At 39.5% G+C, this 24,627-nt stretch overlaps 1 protein-coding gene across 1 annotated transcript in view; it reads right to left on the reverse strand.

Moving 5' to 3' along the window:
• LOC139202577 (desmoglein-2.1-like) overlaps positions 1-20,889 on the reverse strand; it is a 31,189-nt gene extending 10,300 nt beyond the window's left edge. Inside the window, exons 1-2 of the mRNA XM_070832103.1 lie at positions 20,787-20,889; positions 20,423-20,553 (exon numbers count right to left, since the gene is read on the reverse strand). Of these exons, the coding sequence (XP_070688204.1) occupies positions 20,423-20,553; positions 20,787-20,889 (234 nt within the window). The remainder of the gene's footprint in view (positions 1-20,422; positions 20,554-20,786) is intronic.
• Positions 20,890-24,627: the final 3,738 nt, after the last annotated feature.

A 24,627-nucleotide genomic window follows, 5' to 3' on the forward strand; every position in this document is an offset into this window, starting at 1 on the left:
CAGAGAGAAGAGGACATTAATCTTACATCACTGTTGTACTGTTGTTTCTACATGTGGCCTAATGATACTCGGACAGCCACTTTGTGTCTGTGTTCCGGACAGTCATTCTTACCCGTATAGTTTTCATAAAATGCATTGGAAAAAGTGTGAAGCGTCTGCAGTGCTGCAGTGTTCGTTCACCAATGTGTTGCGCCCTGCCTGTATGTGACTAGTTTCAGTCGTGTTTTTCATCTGATGCTTTACAAGTTTTATCGGTACCGCTGTCGACCGCTGTGTAATGTGTAACCTGCAACCACCCTTGTGTGGTGATTTTCATTTAAGTTTTGTAAGTGGTCACAACTTCAGGACCTCAGTGACCAAGTCACAGATCAAGCCGCAGCCGTGGTAAACTACAGTGTATGTATAAGATTTATCATCCACTATAGCATGGGTAGAGTTTTCTCTTCAGATTCGTTGGCTTGTGTGCATTATTTTCCTGTAATATGGAGTATAACAGAGCCGTCTAATGCAGCTGTTTGTGTTTAAAGTCACTGCAGCAGACTTTAACTGATGTGGTATGCTACCAACCACAGCTCACAGACTTCTGCTCACTAATGTTTTAGCTGAAGAGGTTCGATTATTTTCAAACCTTAGAGATACTGCTATAATTTACCTTATTACACACTCACTTTTTTGGCAATGACTTATTCACCAGGGGCAGCACTGTGAGCACTCTTCCCTCACAAGGTTTCAGGTTCGAATCCAGGTTGGGACCTGGTGTCTTTCTGTATGATTTCTTTTCACCAGAAAAGAAAGAACAATTCTCTTCACACAAAACTCTTTTATTTTTTGTTTTCAGTTTACGGAGTCGGTAACTAAGCATTTCACTGTGCAAATTGTGTGTGTGACAAACATCTTTGAATCTTTCTATGTTTTTGGATAAAGACAAAAGGCACCGGCTGAAATGAGTGGAAACATCTGGACTACCATGTAAACACCTGTTAGAAGAAGTTTTCTGCAGTATTAACTCTCCATATAGACATGACCATGTCTGTCAGTGTACCATTCATTGTAAAACTTTTCTGACAACTTCTTTTTTCTAGTTTGATTAAATGTATTCCAGCAGGGAGGCAGTTTCACGGTGTCTATACTGATACAGAGTCATGCCACAGACAGTAATCAAAATATGCAAGTTCACCAAGACCACCAAGTTCATCAAGATAAAGCGACACACCTCTTATTCAGGCATCCCTTTCTCTCTTTCATCTTTTTTACCAGCCAGGAAAAAAAACAGTCCCAACAACAACATCCAAAGCAAAGTCAGGGCCGTTTTTTACAGTAAATACTGAATCAGCATACTTCTTTTAACACACCAAATCATACAGCAATACAGCATACACTTACTTGCTTTTCCAGTCAAATCTACATCATTAAGTGTTATTTCTTTTTTGGCATTTTACACTTTATTTGATACTAGACAGTAGAGACAGACAGGAAAAGAAATGAGATTACATGCAGTGTAAGAAGAACCTGCACTGATGCATTATGCGCTCTACCAGATGAGCCCTGAACACGCTCACTTTTTAAATAACTGAGCCACCCGCTCATTATTAAGAATGCATAGCCAACATAGCTAACGATCCCATCGTGTTTCAGTCATGATAGACCAAATAGAGAGGTGGGGGAACAAAATGTACAGGACGCGAATGTGTGAACGTCAGCCTTAAATATGCCGGCTGAGCTGATACATCTTTTCTTGTAACCTGTGTATTTTTATATCACATACAAAAACTACAAGACTTATCTATAATTTCATCCACATTCCTTTTTTTTAAGCCTTTTTCAATCACTTCATTTGCTGGACTCCCTTTCCTCATACATGGAGACACATACACAGACAGACAGGTTTGAACTCACCGTAACAGACAGGTGAAGCAGTAAAGCGATGGCTGACAAACCCTCCATGTCTCAGGCAGAAGATGCACATAGGATAAAAAGAAAGTTTGCAGCACTAATGTTGGTGGTGGTGTTTTCCTCACATCATCCTCTCCTTCTTTTTAGCTGTCTTTTTTCTCCTCCTTCCTGCGCTCTTTTTATCTGATGCCCTCTTCACTCTCCTCCCCCCTTACAACTCCTCCTGCCACACTTGCTGTTCTCCCACACCTGTATCATCACCTTTCCTCTACTAGAAAATGATAGTGTGCGTGCATTCATGCATATATGAGTCACTGGATTAGCTGAGGGCACATGCATGAGGGGCTGTTATATACCGCCACTGGTTTACTTATGCCACGTGCGGTAAATACTGCTGAAGTTATTCTTCTGTGTTATGTCGAGTTCAGGATACTTGTGTCTGTTAAGATGGTCACTGTGTCAGATGAAGTGGATATAGTCGTAGATTCCAAATTACATGGTGCAAAACCAGTCATTGCTTGCTCTCTTTTCAGGAAATGGAATGTACAAAGACAATGGAGTGGTGTGTATGATGGAGACGTTTCACGTGTTATTTACACATGCTGTCTTACTTGAGTTGCAAGTCTTTTCTCTCATAGAAGACAACAAGCCGTACAACAATCATGGGTTAAACCCTGAGAGTTCTCCACCACACACGCAAGAAACACAATTGGTTCATTTGGTTTATCTAACTCATTTAGTTATTTGATTAGTTTTACCATACATAGAAAGAAGGTTCCAGATTCAAACCTGTAAACAGTACTCTGGTTTCAATCTTTATTTATTTATTTCTATAGCGCCAATTCAGAGTTATCTCAAGACGCTTTCCATAGAAAGCAGGTCTAGACCTGAAAGGATGAGAAAAGCACAGAAAGCCTCTGGGGGAAAATGCCAAGTTAGTAACAGACATTAAAGGGGAGAGGAGCCCAGTGTAACATGGGAAGTCCTCAGCAGCATAACTAGGTGCTGGTCCAAGGCCTGAGCCAGCCCTAAACTATAAGGTTTATCAAAAAGGAAGGTTTTAAGCCTTAAATATGGAGAGAATGTCTGCCACCCAGACCAAAACTGGAAGAAAGGTCCACTGGAAGCCTGATAGTTGAAAGCTCTGCCTTCCGCATTACTTTTGTGGAGAAATCACATACTAGTATGGGTGAAATATGATCTCTTCTCTTAGTTCTTGTCAGCGTACTTGCAGCAGCATTCTGGACCAGCTAGAGTGTCTTTACAGACTTACTGGGGCAGCCTGATAATAAGGAGTTGCAATAATCCAACCAAAGTGACAAATGTGTGGACTTTTTTTGTACCATTCATAGACAGGATGGGCCTGATTCTAGCAATGTTGCACAGATGGAAAAAGGCATATAAGTTCCTCAGCGTCCAGATCTCCGCAGACCTCCCTGGACAGTGAACACCACAGCGTTGGTCAAGAAGGCCCAGCAGCGGTTACACTTCCTGAGGGTGCTCAGGAAGGAACATCTGAACACGCAGCTGCTGGTGACCTTCTATCGTTCCTCAATTGAGAGCCCGCTGACCTACGCTGTCTCAGTGTGGTACTCCAGCTGAACTGAGGCCGACAGGAAGAGACTGCAGAGGGTGGTAAACACGGCGCAGAAGATCATCGGCTGCCCTCTGCCCTCCGTGACTGACATTTATAACTCCTGCTGTCTCAGCACAGCCAGGAACATTACGAGGTACACCACCCACCTCTTTGACCTGTTGCCCTCTGGCAGGCGCTACAGGTGATTCCATTCAAGAACAAATTAACTCAGAGATAGTTTCTTTGCCAAAGCTGTTACCTTATTAAACTCAAACCTGCACTGATGCAACCTGCACTGATGTTATCTCATTACTGTATTCCAGCACTGATGTCACTTTCTTGTGCAATATTCTACCCCATACCTGTGCAATATACACTTCCTCATATCTGTGCAATATCCACGTATTTATACTAGGCTACCACTTTTTCTTCTACCTTTTGTATACTGTGTTTTTTATACTGTGTGCACTTTAAGGAGCTGCCCTTTTAATCTCGTTGTACCCAGTAGAATGACAATAAAGGCTTTCTATTCTATTCTATTCTATTGTATATAGATATAGAAAAAAATCTAAGAATCATTCTACCAGTACAGACATTGAAACTGTGGTGAAAGGTGCATGATGTTGCTGGTCAATATCACTATCACAGATCATTTTTACTGTTTGTTTTTGCTGTGAATCACGCTTGTGTCACAGTAAAAATAGACAAGACTCCCACTCTCAAGGTGAGGGCCAGACGAGCTGTGCATGACAGCGCCACAGCTGCACTGCTCATGTGTGCTGTGTGGCTGCTCTAACCTGCTCTAACCTTTGCGGCAATAAAAAAAACCCCAACAGATTCTACGATGCACATTTGCTGCTCAGGTAGGCAGAGTGTTCCAAGGGTGTGTTCCAAGTGCATTACACTGCTGTCAGCTCATAGGATGATCAAAAGTTCATTACGTCCTTTTAAAAAGAATAGTAAAATAACACAAAACGCACAGGAAATTCATAAGCTGAAAGCTCTGTTGAAAATAACAGCCTGTCGGCTATGCGGTGCCTCCATAGACTAGCTTTGTTCTGAACTGAACATGACAGCTTGGGTCACAAACAGACTGAAAGTAACCTACTTATGAAATGAAGACCATCAGAACCTGAATCAGCACCAAACCTCAAGCCATGTGGACAAAGATGTATTCACATCACACAATCACTTGACAAAGATCTTGACAGTTCAATAAGTTCAATAATCGGAACCCTGTCACCTGTCAACTTCTGTCTTCAAGGTCTTAACTATTAACTAAATATCTATAAAAAGTCTTGAAGCTGCACAAAATCAAGGAATTTGACCAACTACAGGTGCATGGCAAAGGATTAAACTTGGCTTGATATCAACAAGCAGACCTTGTGCCCAAACTGTTTGTCTATCACAGTATGCATTAGGAAATGGTCAGCAGAGAGGTCAAATAGGCACATTCAGTAAAAGAACAAAAACATTACAGGTTACAAAACTGTTTTGTCTATGTGAAAATCACATAACACAACCACGACACATCCTCCAAATGAAGAGTCAACATACAGAGTGTTGTGTGTTCATGACCTTAAGAGGGACATAAAGAAGTGTTTTCTAGAATTTGACGCCCTCAACAGCAAGACCGCTTCATTTGTCTTCAAAGTCATGACAAATCCCTGTTAACATAGCTGTGGTTGAGGTGTGCTTAGGTTTGGGCACAGAAACAATGTTGTTGAGTTTAGGGAATCATTGTTTGGGTTAGAATAAGTGCAATACAGTGAGTACTTAGTTAGCATCTCAGACAAAAAGAAAGTGTTTTCCATTTCTTTGTTTCACTGCGTAATTGCCTACTGAACAAGGCTGCCATTGTTCCACTGTTTAAAGCTGTTTTAATGTTCTGAATGTCTGAAGGGGATATGAAAGGTGAGAGGACTTTTGTTATTACCGGTACAATAATAAAGATTATATCAAGCTTAGTGAACTCTATTAGTCACGGTTAAAAGAAACTTGGCTGTCGAAGACAGGAAACCAATGTCTGATGTTTTGTTGACTCTTCCATCTAGACAGCTTCCTTTATTTGCAGACATCACCTGACATGAGTCATAAATTAATCTGTCACTTCCAAAAAAAAAGGGAACCTGTTTTGCATTTGCATATCATATTCTGCAGAACATAGCATCCTGAGGCACTATGACACATGATCTGCCAAGAGCAGAGCAATCATTCCCAATGATTAAAGCAGGGAAGTGCAATGTGTTTGAGAGAAAGGGTGAGAAAAGATAATGAGCGTGCATTCAGGGAGTGGTCAGAGGTCACAGCTGCAGACATGAAGCTTGACAAACTCAGCAAACAGTGGACCTAAACACTGTCAGCCATGGTCTTCCCACATGTGACCTGATTAGATCTCTGCTCAGGACTGTGTATGTCTGCACAGACCATCCTTGATTGACATTCCCCTGACTTAAGCAGTTAGTCTAATTACACCTTTATTGTCTTTACTATCAAGGTCTTTAACACCTCATGGAATTTCATTTCCTAATGTAATTCCCATTATACCTTGACCCAACTTCAACCCTAGGAGAGTCTCATCAGCCAGAGTAACTGCAAACACCAAAGTGGACCTATTACATGAAGTTTGGAGACACTCTTGGCTCACCAGCCCTTACTAGTAATGACATGTCTGTGTCATGATGATAAATGATTAGGGGCACCCAGCAGTTTAAGACACTGAACATGTAAGCCCAACGTCCCTGGTTGGAGTTTGGCTGTGAACCTTTGTTGCCTGTCTTTTCCTCTCACTCGCCTCACACATCGTAGCTGTTCTCTGTGTATCCTATCGAATGAAAGTGTCTAAAAGTGTAATATTATCCAAAAATATACTTCTAAGGCAGAGAGGATCAGAGAACATCTCTCAAGTGAGGAACAGAAGTGTGAATGGAGTCATTCACTGTACAAAAATACACACATACACGCAAAAATTAATACATTTTATTATTGTTACTAGTAAAACTCGTGTGAAAACTAGTTGGAAACTAGTTTTAGGTTCACACTTTAAAAGACTGCCATGCATACAATGCAATTTGCATCACAAAAGTAGAATATAAACTAAGGTTTTAGAAATCTGGCAGCGAACAGTCCACACACAAGGTGATACCAACGCCCAGAGACTAGATAAAGACAGACAACATGACAGTTCCCCAAAAGTCAAGACAAAAAGGAAGTGGGTGAAAAAGGGGGTGTCACATCACAATTTCTATGAGAGGGGAGCCTTTATACTGCACACACTCCACATGTCACCAGCGCAATATGGCAGCGCCTTCATGCCACATAGTTTGGCTTCATATTTGTACAGCGGGAGGAAATGGAGACAGATCATCCATCTGTACATAACTCCATCTCTAAATACTTTTCTTTAAACTCTACACACATATTGAACTATGATGACCCAGTTACACACAACTATATTCTGCCTTCAATAAAGCAATAAAATATATAAATATCTCTATATACATATATATATATATAAATGATGTAATGCAATCACATTGACTCTTTTAAAAACTCACACATATTTTATAATACGATACAATCAAGACTGAAACATGTTACCTGAGAGAATATAACAAGATAGAGATATAAAGAATATTACCAAGCCATCAGCCATATCCCTGCTGATGCGCTGTGGTAAGCGTACTCTCTCATTTATGGTTGTCAGAGCTTCTGTGCTGAGCTCATAGCACTCATAGCTGTCTCACTGCTTTCCCAGTTGTTAGCAACTTATGCTTATCTGTTAGCTTTGGAGCTTAGTCAGCTCAGCAGTTACAAGTCCGTCTCACGGATGTTTGTGAGATAGTCACAAAATCTTAAACTATGAATTAGTGTCCATGGACACGAATTTCTCTTTTTTTCATGTCCCTGAGCACATAATGTATTTCTATGGGATTACCTTTTCCTGCCTCTATCACCTCTTTTTTCTGTCATTATGACTTCAATAGGACCTGGGAGCACAGAAGCTGTGCTGTTATTTCTCATTTTATATTTGTTTTTAAACTATAACTGCTATATTACTCAACATTTAACCACAAGATTTTAGTCTTGTTTTCGTCTTTTTATTTTATCGGTCCACGTCAGTCTGCGGTGGTCTGAAGGGTCTGCTGCTGGTCAAAAAACATGTTTGATACGTGAACAATATGAGCAGTTTATGCTTTGACCATCCATTTTAATTTATGTCTCCTTCCATCCTGAATAATCATGTTTTTTGTCAGTTTTAAATAGTGAAAGCGGCTCAACTGTTTATATGGAGTTGAGATAGTTGAGACCCGGAGGCAGAGCTGCAGTCCTGCACTTTTCTCAATGTTGTAATGATGTTCAAAAACCTCTTTTCCTCTCAGTCTGTGTGTACTGCATACTGCTCTTTTCAGGATTCTTCTGAATGGTCAATTTTAGTTCCTGTCTTTTTAAGACCCCCCCTCCAGAAAAGCCCAGTCTGCTCTGATTGATTAGTTCCCACAAGCCTAGGCATTCATCCTGAGCAACGTCTCCGCTCTGAAGGGGAGCCACGTTAGCTGAGAAACAGGCTAATACCAAATCACTATGAGGACATGTCCATCACAAGTTCATCGAAGATAAAGTATCCTCTAGGTCTTCACTTGAAAACCTGATTTAGACCTTCCTGAACTAACTTCAATGATTCCCTCATCTAAACTATCAACATGTCTCTTGGACTATAGCCATACCAGGCTGCTTTAGAAGTCTTACCCTTGATTAAACCTTATTGACAGGCTATGTACCACAGTTCTTTAAAAGTAGCTGTAATTATACCCCTAAATTCTACTATTGATGGAGGCATTTTAGCCAACTATAGATAGATTTGTAACCTCCTCTTTCTGTCTAAGATCCTTTAGAAAGCAGCCCCTGATCAGCTGCGTGGCACATTACAGTAGTTTATTTGAGGATTTCCAGCCAGGATTTAAACTGAACTATGGCACTGAGACAACACTGGTGAACATTAATAACCCACTCATGCACTCATACAGAGGACTTCTCTCTGTATTTGACTTATTAGATCTGAGTGCAGCATTTGACAACACTGATCATCATCATTATTGATTAGGATATGTCCTGTAACTCCCACATAAAACAAATTTCAATTACTAACTTTTTCACCACATAACATAGCAACAGGCACATCCTGTCCCAAGCTGATGCAGAAGCTAGTCCAAATAATTGTCACTTTCAGGTTGAATTATTGCAATTCCTTTTCATCAGGCTGCCTCAACAAGTTCATGAAGACTCTTTGGCTGGAGTAGAATGCTGCTGCACATGTGCTGACAAGAAACCACCATCCTATCTTAAACCCTGTTTCCCCACCAGAGCACTGTGCTCCCAGAAAGCACACTTATGGTTCCTAGATTCTCAAAAAGTAGTACAGGAGAGCTTTCATCTATCACTCTTCAGAGCTTTTGGGTTATCTATTATATTCAATCAATCAATCTTTATTTATATTTATATAAATAAATATTCTAATAGTATTATTAATGATCCTTATGACTATAGTTGCTACCATCCATCTGGACTACATTGTATATTACAGTGCATTTGCCACCTTGAAAACAATATATTATCCTCCATTAAGAAACTATTGTTAAAACTGACCGGGCTTATTGACTAGAAATGAAGGCAAAAGTGGATAAATAATTAACAATAACAACAATTTAGCATTGCTCCCCCAATTCACCGGCATGCAGTTGTAGTTTAGATGGAGTCATTTTGTAAAATGGAGGTTGTGTTAACTGATTTTTCTTTAAATGGAGAGGGAAAATGTTAGTTTTCCAAAACATCCATATACGTGTAGACAAGATTTTAGACTCCTCCGCTACTATGATGTCTGTTAATACTTTGATCTCTTTTAGATCCCATAACTGCAATTGATTATTGCAGTTCCTTATCCTCTCAGTATCTTGTTTAAACTTGTTTTTACTGACAGATGCTAAGATACTGATGTTGCCACAGAGGCATTGCCAATGGAAAGTCAGTTAGATCTTGTGTCATGGTGGACACACATGTACCTTTATCCATCTATGTATGAATTTATTTTGCATTTCCTAAGCAATCATTTCAAAAATACAATTCAGTTTCACACTCGCAGAATCTGCATCCAGTCCTGAATCCAGTCTTTTAATCCACTTTCTTTCGGCCACTTTTTGTTGTATTTTTTCCATATTTTGTCCACTTAGTCTCTGGTATTGTTAGTGAAGTAGCTAACTGTATTAATTGTGTGATTTTCTTAAGGAAAGATAAAGAATGGCATTTCAGAGACAAGCCCAAAAACTACAACCTATGACTATGAAAGCAACTTTACAAAAACAAGCTGAAAGGTGTTTAATAATGGTCTGTATTTATGGTAAATGGTCTGTATTTGTATAGCACCTTTCTAGTTAATTCAACTACTCAAAGCGCTTTACATGACATCCTCATTCACCCATTCACACATCATTCATACCGGAGGAATGTAATTTGGAGGAGACTATTCTTTCATACTCATTCACACTCTGAAGCTGCTTCAGGAGCAAGTTGGGGTTCAGTGTCTTGCCCAAGGACACTTCGACATGTTGACCCATAGGAGCTGGGGATCGAACCCCCACAGCCGCCCCATTTATGTAATGCCTTTCTACTTAAAGCACTTTTTACATTACATCATCATTCACCCCCTCATCCATCATTCATACAGGAAGAATCTAAGTTAGAGGAGACTATTCTTTCATACACATTCACATATTGAAGGAGAGTGGTGGAGTCGGAGCAGCCCCTGGCAATAAGCATACTTCGCTATTATATTGTGGCTCCCACCCAGCAGTACCGGCAAAAAAGAAAGTATGAAGAAGATGAGGAAAGAGCACGCCAAGGAATGTTCTTTCTGAGAGTTAATTAAGTAAAGGAACATTTGGATAATATCCCAGCCAACCGACGTTGGAATTTAACCAGAGATGTTGTGGTCACATAATGCCATAGCCTTATGTGTCATGGCCATGTGACATTGTGTTAAAATAAAATGGTAACAGGTTGGTTAGGTTTTAGGAATCATGGTTTGCATGGTTGAGTCAACAACAGCCTCCATGGTGAAAGTCACTTACTCCCTGTGCAGCTTTGTCACTCTTGATACTATGTCACCTGGCTGCCACTTCCCATCTAATTAAGTTGCTGAACCAGGTCATTTGTGTGTCCACAATGACAAAGGATTCCATCTGACGTTCCTTTGTTAATGCTTCTGTGGTGCTTAATGTAATTATAGCACATTTCTTCACCTTTTGTGAGATCAGTCTCCTAGCATCTGTTGTAAAAAGTAAAAAGATGGCTAAAATTATGGATAGAAAAAACAACTGAACAGAAGTTCTAACAAGATACTGAAAATAAAAGGAACTGCGATGATTGATTATAGTATGGGATCTAGAAGAGATCAAAGCGTTAACAGACATCATAGTGGCTGAGGAGTGTAAGGTCTTGTCTACACAATGAATAAAAAGATCATCATCCATTTTACAAAATCACTCAATCTAAACTACAACTGCATGCCAATGAAGTGGTGGAGTAATGCGAACAAACTGGTAGTCTGCCAAACAAAACTTTTAATCAAAGCAAGCATAACAAAAAAGAACAATAAGCCAACAAACCATGTGGTAGAGAATGACGTTAAAGCAAATAGCAGCATGCTTGATCAGCAGTAGGTATCTTGTTACTGAACTGTAACCTTCCTTTGAACCCTTTTCTTTTCTGAAGCCAGTGACACATTCACAACCTTAACTGGCCAGTGAGGCCAGAGTATTTAAAATATGGATATTCTCTCGATTAAATCAACTCCTGTTCATGCTGCATGCCAAATTTCAGGAATTTCAGGATCATCAGTGCAGGAGATGTACCTTTACCTTTGTTTTCTGGTTCAAGCACGAAAAATTACACGAGTTTGAAGGAAAACAATGTCACGGTTTTCTATGGAGGTACCCTGAAATGACTTCAGCTCAGCAAAAATTTAGAGGAGCTGCTCATCTTAACTGATCAAAGCAAAGTCATGGCATTGAACACCTAAAGTATTTCAAAAGCATGGATTTGATCCTGCAAATCCAATGGTTTCTCATTTTGTTGATGCCGGATCTTATGGTTCGACTTTGGTGTCAGCTAGCGTGCACTGAGGTTATTTCCTTGACTCCTGCAGTTTGGTATTTTGGCAACAAGATGCAACATGACGCAATTGATATTTGTTTGGCTTAAATTTTACGGTGGTAACGGAGGGACAAAATGTATGTTGCAATATGGATTAAAATACCTTTACCACAACTATCTGAACAACAGACAAAGATGCATTGTAAAGGTAGGGCAGCTTTGCGCTTAGTTGCAGAGTCTAGATTGCAAAAATATTTTTTTCAACTGTGATTATAAATGTAAATGTATCTCAACGATCAGTGTAATTTTCAACAGGTTCTTTACATGAATATGTTGGTCTCAGGCTCCTAATTCCACATTTAACACAGCATGACCTGTGATGTGTTTATTTGCTCATTTTGATATTTTTTGAAAACACGTGTTTTAAAAATGTGATCATCTCTAACGTCTATTACTGCTTGTCCTCTTGCATCTGTCAACAATGGTAAGACAGGTGCCAGGGGCATCATTTAGGGCTATGGCACATGCAGCACCATGTAACCACAACATCTCTAGGCTGATTCCAGCTGAACCTTTGTAGTTATTCCCTTCTCACTTTTATCAACTTGTTTACTGTCTTCCTCAACTGTCACCCTCAGCTCCTAAATGGTAAATGGTCTGTATTTGGAGAGCGCCTTTCTAGTTATTTCAACTACTCAAAGTGCTTTTTACTAACTTTACTTTTGCTAACTATTACTTATTACTACTACTACAAGATAGCTTTTCTTTAGTCTTCCTATCTCCGTATTTTTTATGGCTTTCCTCATTTTCCTGTTCAAATCAGTAATAAGTTTGCTTGCATATGCAAATCTTTCTGAAATGACTAACAACTTGACCTGATGTTTTTCATTCATTTAGGGTGTGTTCTTACTGCCTAATCCTGTTTGTAACTGGTATTTTACCAATCAGATTACTGTCAAAAAAACAAAAGGCATGTCATACAGCAATGTATTACCCTGCCCTCTTTCAGACACAAATGAACATTAAAATTCTTGTTTATCCACGGCGTTTTGAGCAAAACAGTTTGTCAGTTTGTTTGGCAAATTTGTCATAAATGGTTTTCATTAGACAACCCCCTAGATAGACATTATGAAATAAGTTATAATCTGTCAGCTGATTAAAGACATGGGACTGAAAATAGTTATTTGTACACCTAAAGTATTCCAAAAGTAAAGTATCCTGTAAATCCAATGGTTTCTCATTTTGTTGATGCCGGATCTTGTGGTTCGACTTTGGTGTCAGCTAGCGTGCACTGAGGTTATTTCCTTGACTCCTACAGCTTGGTATTTTGACAACAAGATGCAACATGATGCGATTTGCTTGGGTTCAATTTTACGATGGTGTTCCCAGGGACAAAATGTATGTTGCAATATAGATTAAAGATTGAAGAAGAGGCAACAGTTTCATTACCAGATTGTGAACAGACTTCCTCTGAGGAAAACTCTCCACAGGATTCATAAATTGTCAGTGCATCCTGACAAGGTGAGAGTCTTGTGTTTAAAGAGGATGCAGTCAATGTGAATGGCCATGCCTTTAACATTCCCACCTATGATAGAACCCTTGGTGTCCTCCCACCATGGAACAGGGTATAAAGACCACACTCTCGGGGCGGCTGTGGCTCAGAGGTAGCGTGGGTCGTCCATCAATCCCCGGCTCCTATGAGTCGAAGTGTCAAAGTGTCCTTGGGCAAGACACTGAACCCCAACTTGCTACTTGCTCCTGAAGCAGCTTCAGTGTGTGAATGTGTGTGAAAGAACAGTCTCCTCCAACTTAGATTCCTCCTGAATGAATGATGTGTGAATGGGTGAATGAGGATGTGATGTAAAGCGCTTTGAGTGGTCGAACTGACTAGAAAGGCGCTATACAAATATAGACCCTTTACCATTTACTCTGCACAGAATACCAAGTTCAGAGCATTGGCAGCTGCTGATTCTGAGAACAGAAAGGATGGAAATCTGCAGTGTTTGAAAAGTGACACATTAGAAATAAGATGGTGAATAAAAATGATACAGTAAGTGGTAATCAGCTATACATGTTACAGCTGTGTGTTTATGAATTTGTTCAGCCTTGCGGTTATGATGAGTCGGCAGCTATGGATGATATGAATCACATTGTTTATCTCAATGTAATACTATGTGCACTACAAAGTTGGTCGAAGTTTTGCATTTTTCATGTTTATACAGTATGTATTGTACAGTGGGGCAAAAAAGTATTTAGTCAGCCACCAATTGTGCAAGTTCTCCCACTTAAAAAGATGAGAGAGGCCTGTAATTTTCATCATAGGTACACTTCAACTATGAGACAAAATGAGAAAAAAAAATCCAGAAAACCACATTGTCTGATTTTTAAAGAATTTATTTGCAAATTATGGTGGAAAATAAGTATTTGGTCAATAACAAAAGTTCATCTCAATACTTTGTTATATACCCTTTGTTGGCAATGACAGAGGTCAAACGTTTTCTGTAAGTCTTCACAAGGTTTTCACACACTGTTGCTGGTATTTCAGCCCATTCCTCCATGCAGATCCCCTCTAGAGCAGTGATGTTGTGGGGCTGTCGCTGGGCAACTTTCAACTCCCTCCAAAGATTTTCTATGGGGTTGAGATCTGGAGACTGGCTAGGCCACTCCAGGACCTTGAAATGCTTCTTACGAAGCCACTCCTTCGTTGCTCTCACAATACATGGCCCCATTCATTCTTTCCTTTACACGGATCAGTCGTCCTGGTCCCTTTGCAGAAAAACAGCCCCAAAGCATGATGTTTCCACCCCCATGCTTCACAGTAGGTATGGTGTTCTTTGGATGCAACTCAGCACTTTCTTTTTACCAAAAAATTCTATTTTGGTTTCATCTGACCATATGACAGTCTCTCAATCCTATTCTGGATCATCCAAATGCTCTCTAGCAAACTTCAGACGGGCCTGGACATGTACTGGCTTAAGCAGGGGGACACGTCTGACACCGCAGGATTTGAACCCCTGGCGGCGTAGTGTGTTACTGATGGTAGCCTTTGTTACTTTGGTCCCAGCTCTCTGCAGGTCATTCACTAGGTCCCCCCGTGTGGTTCTGGGATTTTTGCTCACCGTTCTTGTGATCATCTTGACCCCACGGGGTGAGATCTTGCGTGGAGCCCCAGATCGAGGGACATTATCAGTGGTCTTGTATGTCTTCCATTTTCTAATAATTGCTCCCACAGTTGATTTCTTCACACCAAGCTGCTTACCTATTGCAGATTCAGTCTTCCCAGCCTGGTGCAGGTCTACAATTTTGTTTCTGGTGTCCTTTGACAGCTCTTTGGTCTTGGCCATAGTGGAGTTTGGAGTGTGACTGTTTGAGGTTGTGGACAGGTGTCTTTTATACTGATAACGAGTTCAAACAGGTGCCATTAATACAGGTAACGAGTGGAGGACAGAGGAGCCTCTTAAAGAAGAAGTTACAGGTCTGTGAGAGCCAGAAATCTTGCTTGTTTGTAGGTGACCAAATACTTATTTTACCGAGGAATTTACCAATTAATTCATTAAAAATCCTACAATGTGATTTCCTGGATTCTTTCCTCCCATTCTGTCTCTCATAGTTGAAGTGTACCTATGATGAAAATTGCAGGCCTCTCTCATCTTTTTAAGTGGGAGAACTTGCACAATTGGTGGCTGACTAAATACTTTTTTGCCCCACTGTATATACTGTATGGTATTGTGGCACGATGAATCTGGCAATCTGGAATTTTATCTTTCATACAACCTGCTTTCTCGAGAATTCTGAGGTCACAAACAGGCCCTGCCAAAACTCAGGAAACTGAGACACTAATGAAGCTAAATGTTTATCTGTTTTAAGATCTGCAAAAACTTTTTCTTCTTCTGTCTTCTGTTACATCATAAACTCTTTCATGCTTTCACTCAAAAACTTTGCTGTGCAGAAATATGTTTATTAATCAATATGCTATGTAAATTAACCATCTGAAAAATGTTGATGTGTTATTCTGACAAGCTGATGTTTTGATGCCTAAATAATAAGAACTGTGGGAACGGGAATTGCTTATTTTCATACATCAATCCAGATAAATGGGCTATGTGTTAATATTAAACAAACGTGAGCATGCATGTATGAAATCACTAAGCAGATCATAGCTTGCAATGAAAATTTGTGTTGAAGTTGTAATGTTATCTACTGATCCAATTACTTTCAGACTGCCTGTGTGTGAGGAGGGGCTCAACAACCCTCCCCTCTCCTCCCCAAGAGGACAGACAGAGACTAGACTAGCTAGTTTAGTTAAGGCTATATAAAAATCACCAACACATCAGTGTTAATACATCAGTTTTATATTTGGTTTCTTATCTTAATTTTAAATATCTATTCTATTATTCCGTTGACAGATTATTCCACAAACCAGCTCTTAACTGAACAAAAACATTTGTTTAACGTGCATTTTATGTTAAACAAATGTTTTAATATACAAATCCCTTAGCTCATTCTGAGTCACTTCAACTTTAAAACAACCTCAGTCAACCTGACTTTTGTTAGTTTCAAGTATAATTCTTAATTGTGCAGTTTAAAGCACTCCTAATCTCTTTTCTGTGGTATTAAATAGGATTTTGTCTTTTTGTTTTACCTCCAGATAGTAGATAATCAATCAATCAATCAATCTTTATTTATATAGCGCCAATTCATAACAGCATTATCTCCAGACTCTTTCCATAAAGAGCAGGTCTAGACCAAACTCTTTAATTAGAGAGAGACCCAACGATTCAGGAATTCAACATTAAGGATTCAAGAATCCCCACATGAGCAGCATCAGATATTATATTAGGACACATTGGCAGGAAGAACTCCCCTTTAACAGGAAGAAACCTGGAACAGAACCAGGCTCGGGGGAGGGGGGCTTTCTGTCAGGGTCCGTGTTGGGTGGAGGTTGGACAGAGAGAGAGAGAGAGAGAGAGAGAGAAAACAAACAGCAACCAATGTACTAACAGTGACTAAAGTACTGACAATGATTATGCACAGCAGTGATTCATGAAGCCAGAGAACCACAGCAGAAGAACCAGGACCAGGATCCACAGGAACCAGAGAACCACAGCAGCAGGACCAGGACCAGGATCCACAGGAACCTGAGAATCACAGCAGGAGAACCAGGACCAGGATCCACAGGAACCTGAGGGATGAGAAAAGCACAGAAAGGCTCTGGGGAAGATACCAAGTTAGTAACAGACATTAAAGAGACATGAAGCATCAGGATGGAGAGGAAGAGGAGGAGAGAGGAGCCCAGTGCATCATGGGAGTCCCCCGGCGGCCTAAGCCTATAGCAGCATAACTAGGAGCTAGTCCAAGGCCTGATCCAGCCCTAAACTATAAGCTTTATCACAAAGGAAGGTTTTTAGTCTACTCTTAAATATAGAGACGGTGTCTGCCCCCCGAACCCAAACTGGAAGGAGGTTCCACAGGAGAGGAGCCTGATAGCTGAAAGCTCTGGCTCCATCACTACTTTAGAGGACTTTAGGAACCACCAGTAGGCCTGCATTCTGGGAGCACAGTGCTCTAGTGGGGTAGTACAGTACTATAAGTTCTTTAAGATATGATGGAGACTGACCATTAAGAACCTTGTAGGTGAGGAGAAGGATTTTAAACTCTATTCTAGATTTTACTGGAAGCCAGTGAAGAGAAGCCAGTACAGGAGAAATGTGGTCTCTTCTCTTAGTTCTCATCAGAACACGAGCAGCAGCGTTCTGGACCAGCTGGAGAGTCTTTAAGGACTTATTGGAGCAGCCTGATAATAAGGAGTTACAATAGTCCAACCTGGAAGTGACAAATGCATGGACTAATTTTTCTGCATCATCTATGGATATGATGGGCCTGATTTTAGCAATATTACATAGATGGAAAAAGGCAGCTCTAGAAATCTGTTTAATGTGGGAGTTAAAGGACAAATCCTGATCAAAGATGACTCCCACATTCCTCACAGTGGAGCTGGAGGCCAGAGTAATGCCATCCAGAGCAGTTATATTGTTAGAAAAGGTGTCTCTAAGGTGTTTGGGGCCATCCAGGACTTTGTCCTTAGGCATCCTTGGATTTAGTCAACTGGTTGGATTCATCAGGCTTTATTGTCATCAGGATAAAGTGTGGAACTCTTCAAGAATGGAACAATAGGATGTACATAGTCTATTACGATGTGCTGATTTTATTTATTCATTAATGTAACCAGGATTAAGTTTGTCTCAGTCATGAAGGATGTTTGTTATCTGCCAGTAGCATAAAATAACACACATTAAATTAGTGAGTAATAAAAGTTTTTTTGTGGGTTTTTGTGATGTGACAAGGAGGCTGACACCCACACCCAAAGACTAGAAAGCAGGACGAGGCAAACATTTCTGTTCTTACTTCTCCTGACTTAAACTATGACACCTCCGCCCCCATGCTGAAAAAAGCTGCATGCCTGATTCCTAAAATAACAAAAGTTAGGAGTGGAGAAACTCATGGCAGCATGTTCGGTAAAACATGAAACATTTACTGTGCTTCTGGTGCTGTGGTCCTCACATACAAAAACTACAATAACACACACAATTTATGTACAGTCTGTTGAGCAAGACAGACATTTCTGTGAGCCACAGACTGCTTGATACTGGAGTCACATGATGGAACAAGTCTGCACCCGACACTCAGTGGTTATATTACATCAGAGGCTCTTTATTTGAAATAACATGCAAAGCTAACCCTTCCATAACCCACAAACCCACCTGCCTATCCAGTCCTGTACCCTTTACAATCACACACACAATTCATATGGAATAGAATTCAAGTTTCTAATATAAGCAAAAAAACGCAGAACTGATCATGTTGACAAGAATCTCAAGATTCAATGTGCACCATGAGTTGTAATTCAAATAGGTGTGACATGTATTTTCTAAGCACAGTACAATTTAGTTGTAACTATTGTGCATGTTGCATGTCAAAACAAGCCAGGTGAATAAAAAGGCTTGAGGTGCTTTCCAAAGAAAAAAATATGTAAACACACAGAAAAATTACCCAACAGACCAAGTGGTACACTGTAAAAAAAATTCCGTAGTTTTTACGAAAAAAATCTGGCAGCTGTGGTTGCCAGAATAATTCTGTAAAAATTACGGTAGAAATGTAAACAGTTTTACAGGCTAAACTGTAAATTCTACAGTTTAAAACTGTTAAAATTTACAGAAAGAATACACTTGAATCTGGTAAAACTTACAACATTCTTTTGTTAAATCATGTTATATGTTGCTGTTTCACATGTTTTTTCAGTAATATTTGCCTTGAATTGTTGTTAACTTTACATCAAACACAAGTAAACACTACTGAAAAACACTGTACAAAAAATAGTTTTGCTGTAAAAACCTAAAAATAGTAATGCCATTTTACTGATATGTTTTGCATTTTAAACTCAAATATTTATTAAAATGTGCTAAATTATGCAGTATTTACAAACTTACTTTACAGCCATAGCAACAGCTTTTCTATTTTAACAGAATTTACTCAAAATGCATGCATTACAATCTAATAACATTTTAAAATCATATTCTCAAATCATATTAAATTAATATTGAATATTTGAAATATAGAACCAGAATATAACCACTATACGCAGTGAAAAGCAAAGCTTTTGAGTCATCTTGATAAAAGATTAGTTATAGAAAACACCACCACATGTCTTTCTCTCCAGAAATTTATGAATCTTAAAGCAGTGAACAAAATTATCTGTCCCTTCCCAAAATACATTTTTATATTAAACAAACTCTGAATGAATAGCAAGGGACAGGTGTTAACTTTTATGCAAAAATGCCTTAAGGACAATAAAATGGAGTTGAATTCACTCTAAAATGTATTTTTTACAAATTACTTTTTTTACTTAGACAATTTAAAGTAAACTCCCAGACCTCCAAACAGATTATTACCAAAAATGCAAAAAAAAGGTGTACAAATATTAAGTATTTTATGATTAAAGGGTGAAGCAGGATGTACTCAAAAAGAATGTTACTGGATACTTTCAAATCTGTCGGTACAAAAACTGTGAACAAAACACATCTCCTTACTGAAAGCACACTTTTGAAATATGAACTAAATATTACATTGGGGGGTGTTAGGCTGTTATCAAAACTGAAAAAGAGAGAAATGCCTTATGGTCAATCAAGCCTTATGTCAACAGAGAGAATAAGCACAGCATTTCCTAATTAAGAAGAATGTTTTAGTATCTTCAAACTAACTCCTTCACATTGTATGAAAGGTTATAAATGAAGGAAAAAATCTGAACATAATTCAGTATCAACTGTCAACAAAGATGGTAACAGTAAAGCATGCAAACCATCAAACAATCGTTGGGGCATATGGGTTGCCACAAATCTTACTCAGTTTAGTCCAAGTTCAGACATCACACCACTCATGATCTGCTCTCTGTTCTAGAGGGACCTCTTCAGAGTTTTCAGATCGATGCTTTCGTTTTCTTATTTTGGGAGTAGTAGATCGCCTGGCATTCTCAATCCTGTTTTGCATTTGTTTGGCTAGAGAATGATACCCTGGCCCAATGATATCCCCTTCTATTACATCTTGCAGAGATTTCGGATATTTTGCCACCATCTTCTGGGCAACTACATCGGTGTGCTTTTTACTTATGCAAGAATGTTTTTGCATCATCTCAGGGACCACAATTCGGACCATCTCTCTTCTCAGCCGTGGACTTGATCGCTTTTCACTCTCAAGGGACTGCATCAGTTCCTCTGGCATTGCTTTCCATGGTATAATAAAATTATTCACCCAGTCTATTCCGGGGCTTGGGCTGCTGTTGGAAGAGGTTGAGGGTGAACTTAGGGGTGAAGAGGTTGGCAAAGATGTGGGAGATCCCGGAGAAGCACAAACAGATGAGTTGCTTGTTTCAGGAGTCTGGCCTGAAAACCACACAACCAAGAAGAGTTAAAATTCTGAGTCAAAATGCAAATGTTTCTGTGTTAAATTTAACTTGTACGAAGGTTAGTTTAAAAAGGGGTTGCAGCCTGTGCTGTAATACCTGACTTACATCTTAGCTTCCAAGCTGCAAGAAGTTTTCTTGCTTGAATCGGTCTCAACGTTGACAGCAAATCTGCCTCCTCAATAAATCGAAAATCATCATATGTCTCCACACCAAGGGATTGTAAGGTCTCCTCCAGGATGTCTTTCGTCATTTCTGGAAGGTCAGGTAAGACCTCAGTGATGGCGGTGCGGAGAAATGTTTGCTCCAAGTCCATCTTTTCTGTAATTGAAGTGAAATGATACTTTACCTCGGATCAAAAGAACCAGAAGACACAAGTAATGCAGCATTTAGTCAAGTAATATTGTGCATAATCGGTATTCAAATAAAAAGAAATACTTCTTATTCCTCAGCATCTAAAAATTAAAAAATACACAAACTGTTGTTACTTTCTCTTTTCAAATATTGCCATTTTGTCTCAGCATATACACTATGTGTATCTTTAGTGTGTTTTTCCCACCAAACAAGCCAAGATTGTGCTTATTTTGACAACACACTGTGTTTCAGAGGAATGACTTGGTGCCCGTTGAAAATGTACGATGGTAACGGATAAAAATCTACCAAGTTGTCTATGTTAAGACACTGCAACCTTGCACTCTGTCTTGTCACAGAGTACAGATGATAGTCAGAATGGTAGCTAGCTTTGTGCTTGTCCATCACAAAATACACAGCTGCATCATTTTGAATTAAAATGATCAGAAGTTCTCCAAATTCCATTGACTCTTCATTTTTTGCCACAAGGAAATGGCCTTTTTTATATGATGTACCTTTGTACTGTACTTCTGTGGAAACACTTGTATTATGTTCTGAAAAGCCAAATTCCCTCACTGCGTGTTTGATTGTATCACTGTACAGATTGGGATAAAAAGTACAACTGTCCATGACTTGCAGAAGCTGACCGAGTCCAGTACCAGCTGAAAGAAATGCCTGAAACATCTGATGTCTTTCTGACAAAGTAAGGCAGATGTTTTTAAAGTTTTTCAGGTGCCTGGTACATCTCTTAAAGTATGTGTGTTTACTTTCAAAACGCATAGTCCACACTCGGATTAAAGGACCAAATTTCAATATAAGTGCTGGGTAGTGTCGCAGGAAATGGTGTTTTGGTTTTAGTGGACTTCCAGGAAATAAACACTTTCGTGATTCCAAATATTCTTGGATTATAATGTCAAGATAGGCTACCTGTGACAGTGAAATCTTTTGTGCGCAAATCATGTCAACAATATCTTTAAGCTGGAGAGTTAACTGCCACACATTATCTTCTGCATTTTCAATTTTGTCACCAATTAATACAGACAGCAACCTTAAAAAGTTCCAGTTCTGAATGGCCTGACCTGAGAGCTTGGATGCATCTGAGTTGACAGTGCATGGCTTTGAGAGAGCATCAGCTTCTTTGTACTTGAACTGCCTAATCCGTCGGTTTAAAAGTGAATATGTAAACCATTTCTTTTTCTTAATGAAGTACTTCAAGTACAGTGCAACGTCATAGGATAAAATACCCTCAAAGATGTCATGGCCCAAACAAGGTGGGAGTCCAGGCTGGCAAACATGAAAAGCTTTAAGAGCATTAAAGACTGAGTTTACCTTTATGCCTTTGACTTCTTGGCAGTCCTCTCCAAGGTCACCAACAGCAGTATTGTAGCTTTCAGGGGTGCGCTGTGGACCACAGACATTAGGATCATTACTTTCAAACTCATGTCGTGTGATTTCACAACACCTGCAAAAATACTGAGAACGACTGAAGTTTTCAGTGAACCCCCCAATGCCATGTGAACCCAAATTATCACCGGCAATGCAGTAAACAGCTGCTTTCACAGTTTCACTCCCCACATTTATTCCACTTTCCTCCAAATCTTTTAAATCCGCTAACATCTCTAAAAAAACTTTTGGCCATCCAAACTGCTTTATGTCACTCTCTACACACAACAAAACAAGGGACATGTGATCAATACTGGACCACACATGGACAGGTAAGTTTGCAACAGACAGATAGACAGCAAGAACTTTGTGTTTTTTTTTTAGAGGAACCGAGGGGGTTGACAACCTCAAATGCGTCCTGGTACAGGATTAGCTCTAGGGATCCGGGGTTCTCCCTGAAAAACTGGTTGGACTTAAAACTCTGTCCATCAGTTATGTCTCCAAAAACATCTGAATCTGTTTCATAAGACTGTTGTGACACTGAATTCTTCCAGAGTTGGGATTCTAATAAGTTATTTAGTGTTTTTTTAACTGGTACATAGTAAGCAAACCGTGGTGTCATATTTTCATCATTTCCCAATGGTACTTTTACAGGCTCTATGTATTTAAACATTTTTTTGAATGTCTGAGCTCTTGAATATATTGTTCTCATTGGTCCCTGATGACAAACAGAGAACAGATCTGAATCTTTGACACAATCACAGATTTTAGCAACAGCATCATCTGCGAGGCACACGTCATTTTTTAGAAGTGAGTGTAGTTTGTTTAGTGTATAATCCTGACCCAACTCATGGACATTTTGAATCTCCTCAACAATCGTCTGTACTGTTGAAGCTAGAAGAAGGAGCTGCCCTTGCAGTTTTAAGTAGAACAAACACATATTCCTTAGAAAGGTATCACTAAAATTCTCTGGCATTTCAGTGTTTTCATTTGTTGGTGCATTATCTGAGCTCTGAGGAGCATGTTCACATGCACTGACAACAGTAGTCTGAGGGATAGTTTCCCGGTATATGTCACTTATGCTATCAATCAAGCATGTTCTATGTTTCCTGGACATATGAGCTGTAAAGGAGGATTTCACAGTGAAAATATTTTTACAACCAGCTACAGGACATGTCACAGGTCGCCCCTCAATAATATGCTCCTTTAAGTGGGCTACAAGTTCATTCACTGTGTGAAACTGGCGCTCACACATGGAAATGGCACATTTTAGGTGTGTAACAACAGCTCTAGCAGTAACAGAGGGATCTGGAGCATTGTGAACACGATAAAAATGAGCTTTAAAAGCTGCATACGTACAAAATGTTCGCTTGCAGTCATAGCTGACACATTTGAAAACACAATGTGGTTCATTCCTATGAACTCTATAATGCAGCACATAACCCCTAGTTGTCTCAAGTGTTTTACTGCAAAAAGCACAGGTAATCATTTTTAATAACTAAGGTAAGAACAGCATACACCAGCGTTTGATAACTGTGCCATTAAACATCAGCAACATTCATTTAAACAAGGAAAAAACATGAGTCGATAGTTATACTGTGAAAATGGCAAATAATTATATCAAATAAAAAAGCCAACCAAGTATTTACCTTCCTCTGATGACCGTCACACTGCTAAAGCATTTACACACAGCTACAGCAAAAACCACAAGCTTACTTAACATCTGCATCCAGTGAGCGCCAAAATTTGAAAAGTGAAAAAAAGACGCCTCCAGCTCGACGACACAACGGACGTGTACGTCAACAAATCCGCGGTGAAGGCTGCAACTGAGCGACCAATACACAGAAAACTAAAATGTTGGCAGTTAGTTACACACGAAAAACCACATGCTTACAGATTGTCTGCTTCCCGGGAGCGCCAAAAAAGGAACGTCAACGTTTATGGTGTGACTGCATAGACAATGGAGAGTTAGCTTAGCAACTCCAGAAAGTTAGCAAAACGACAGGGAAAATGTTAAACTAGTATCTTATCTTTAGGACAACGCAGTCAATGATGAAGCGGTTTAAGTTTAAAAAGCATAATTTAACTTACCAGTGCTTTGTGTCGAGTTCCTTAAAAACACCGCTTCCAATGCTGGCAGACTGATGGAGGATAAGCTGAAATCTTCAGGAGAGGAAAGACGTCGCATATGATGCATTCAATGTGAACTCCATCAAACGAGAAACGACTGCAAATCATCCCCAAAAAAAGTGCTATGATGTGTTCGTACGACAGATCAAGAAACGGAATTTTTGGTTTTAGAAGAGAAATGTAAAAGTAG

Source organism: Pempheris klunzingeri, chromosome 6 (assembly GCF_042242105.1).
Source record: "Pempheris klunzingeri isolate RE-2024b chromosome 6, fPemKlu1.hap1, whole genome shotgun sequence".
Classification (NCBI taxonomy): Eukaryota; Metazoa; Chordata; class Actinopteri; order Acropomatiformes; family Pempheridae; genus Pempheris; species Pempheris klunzingeri.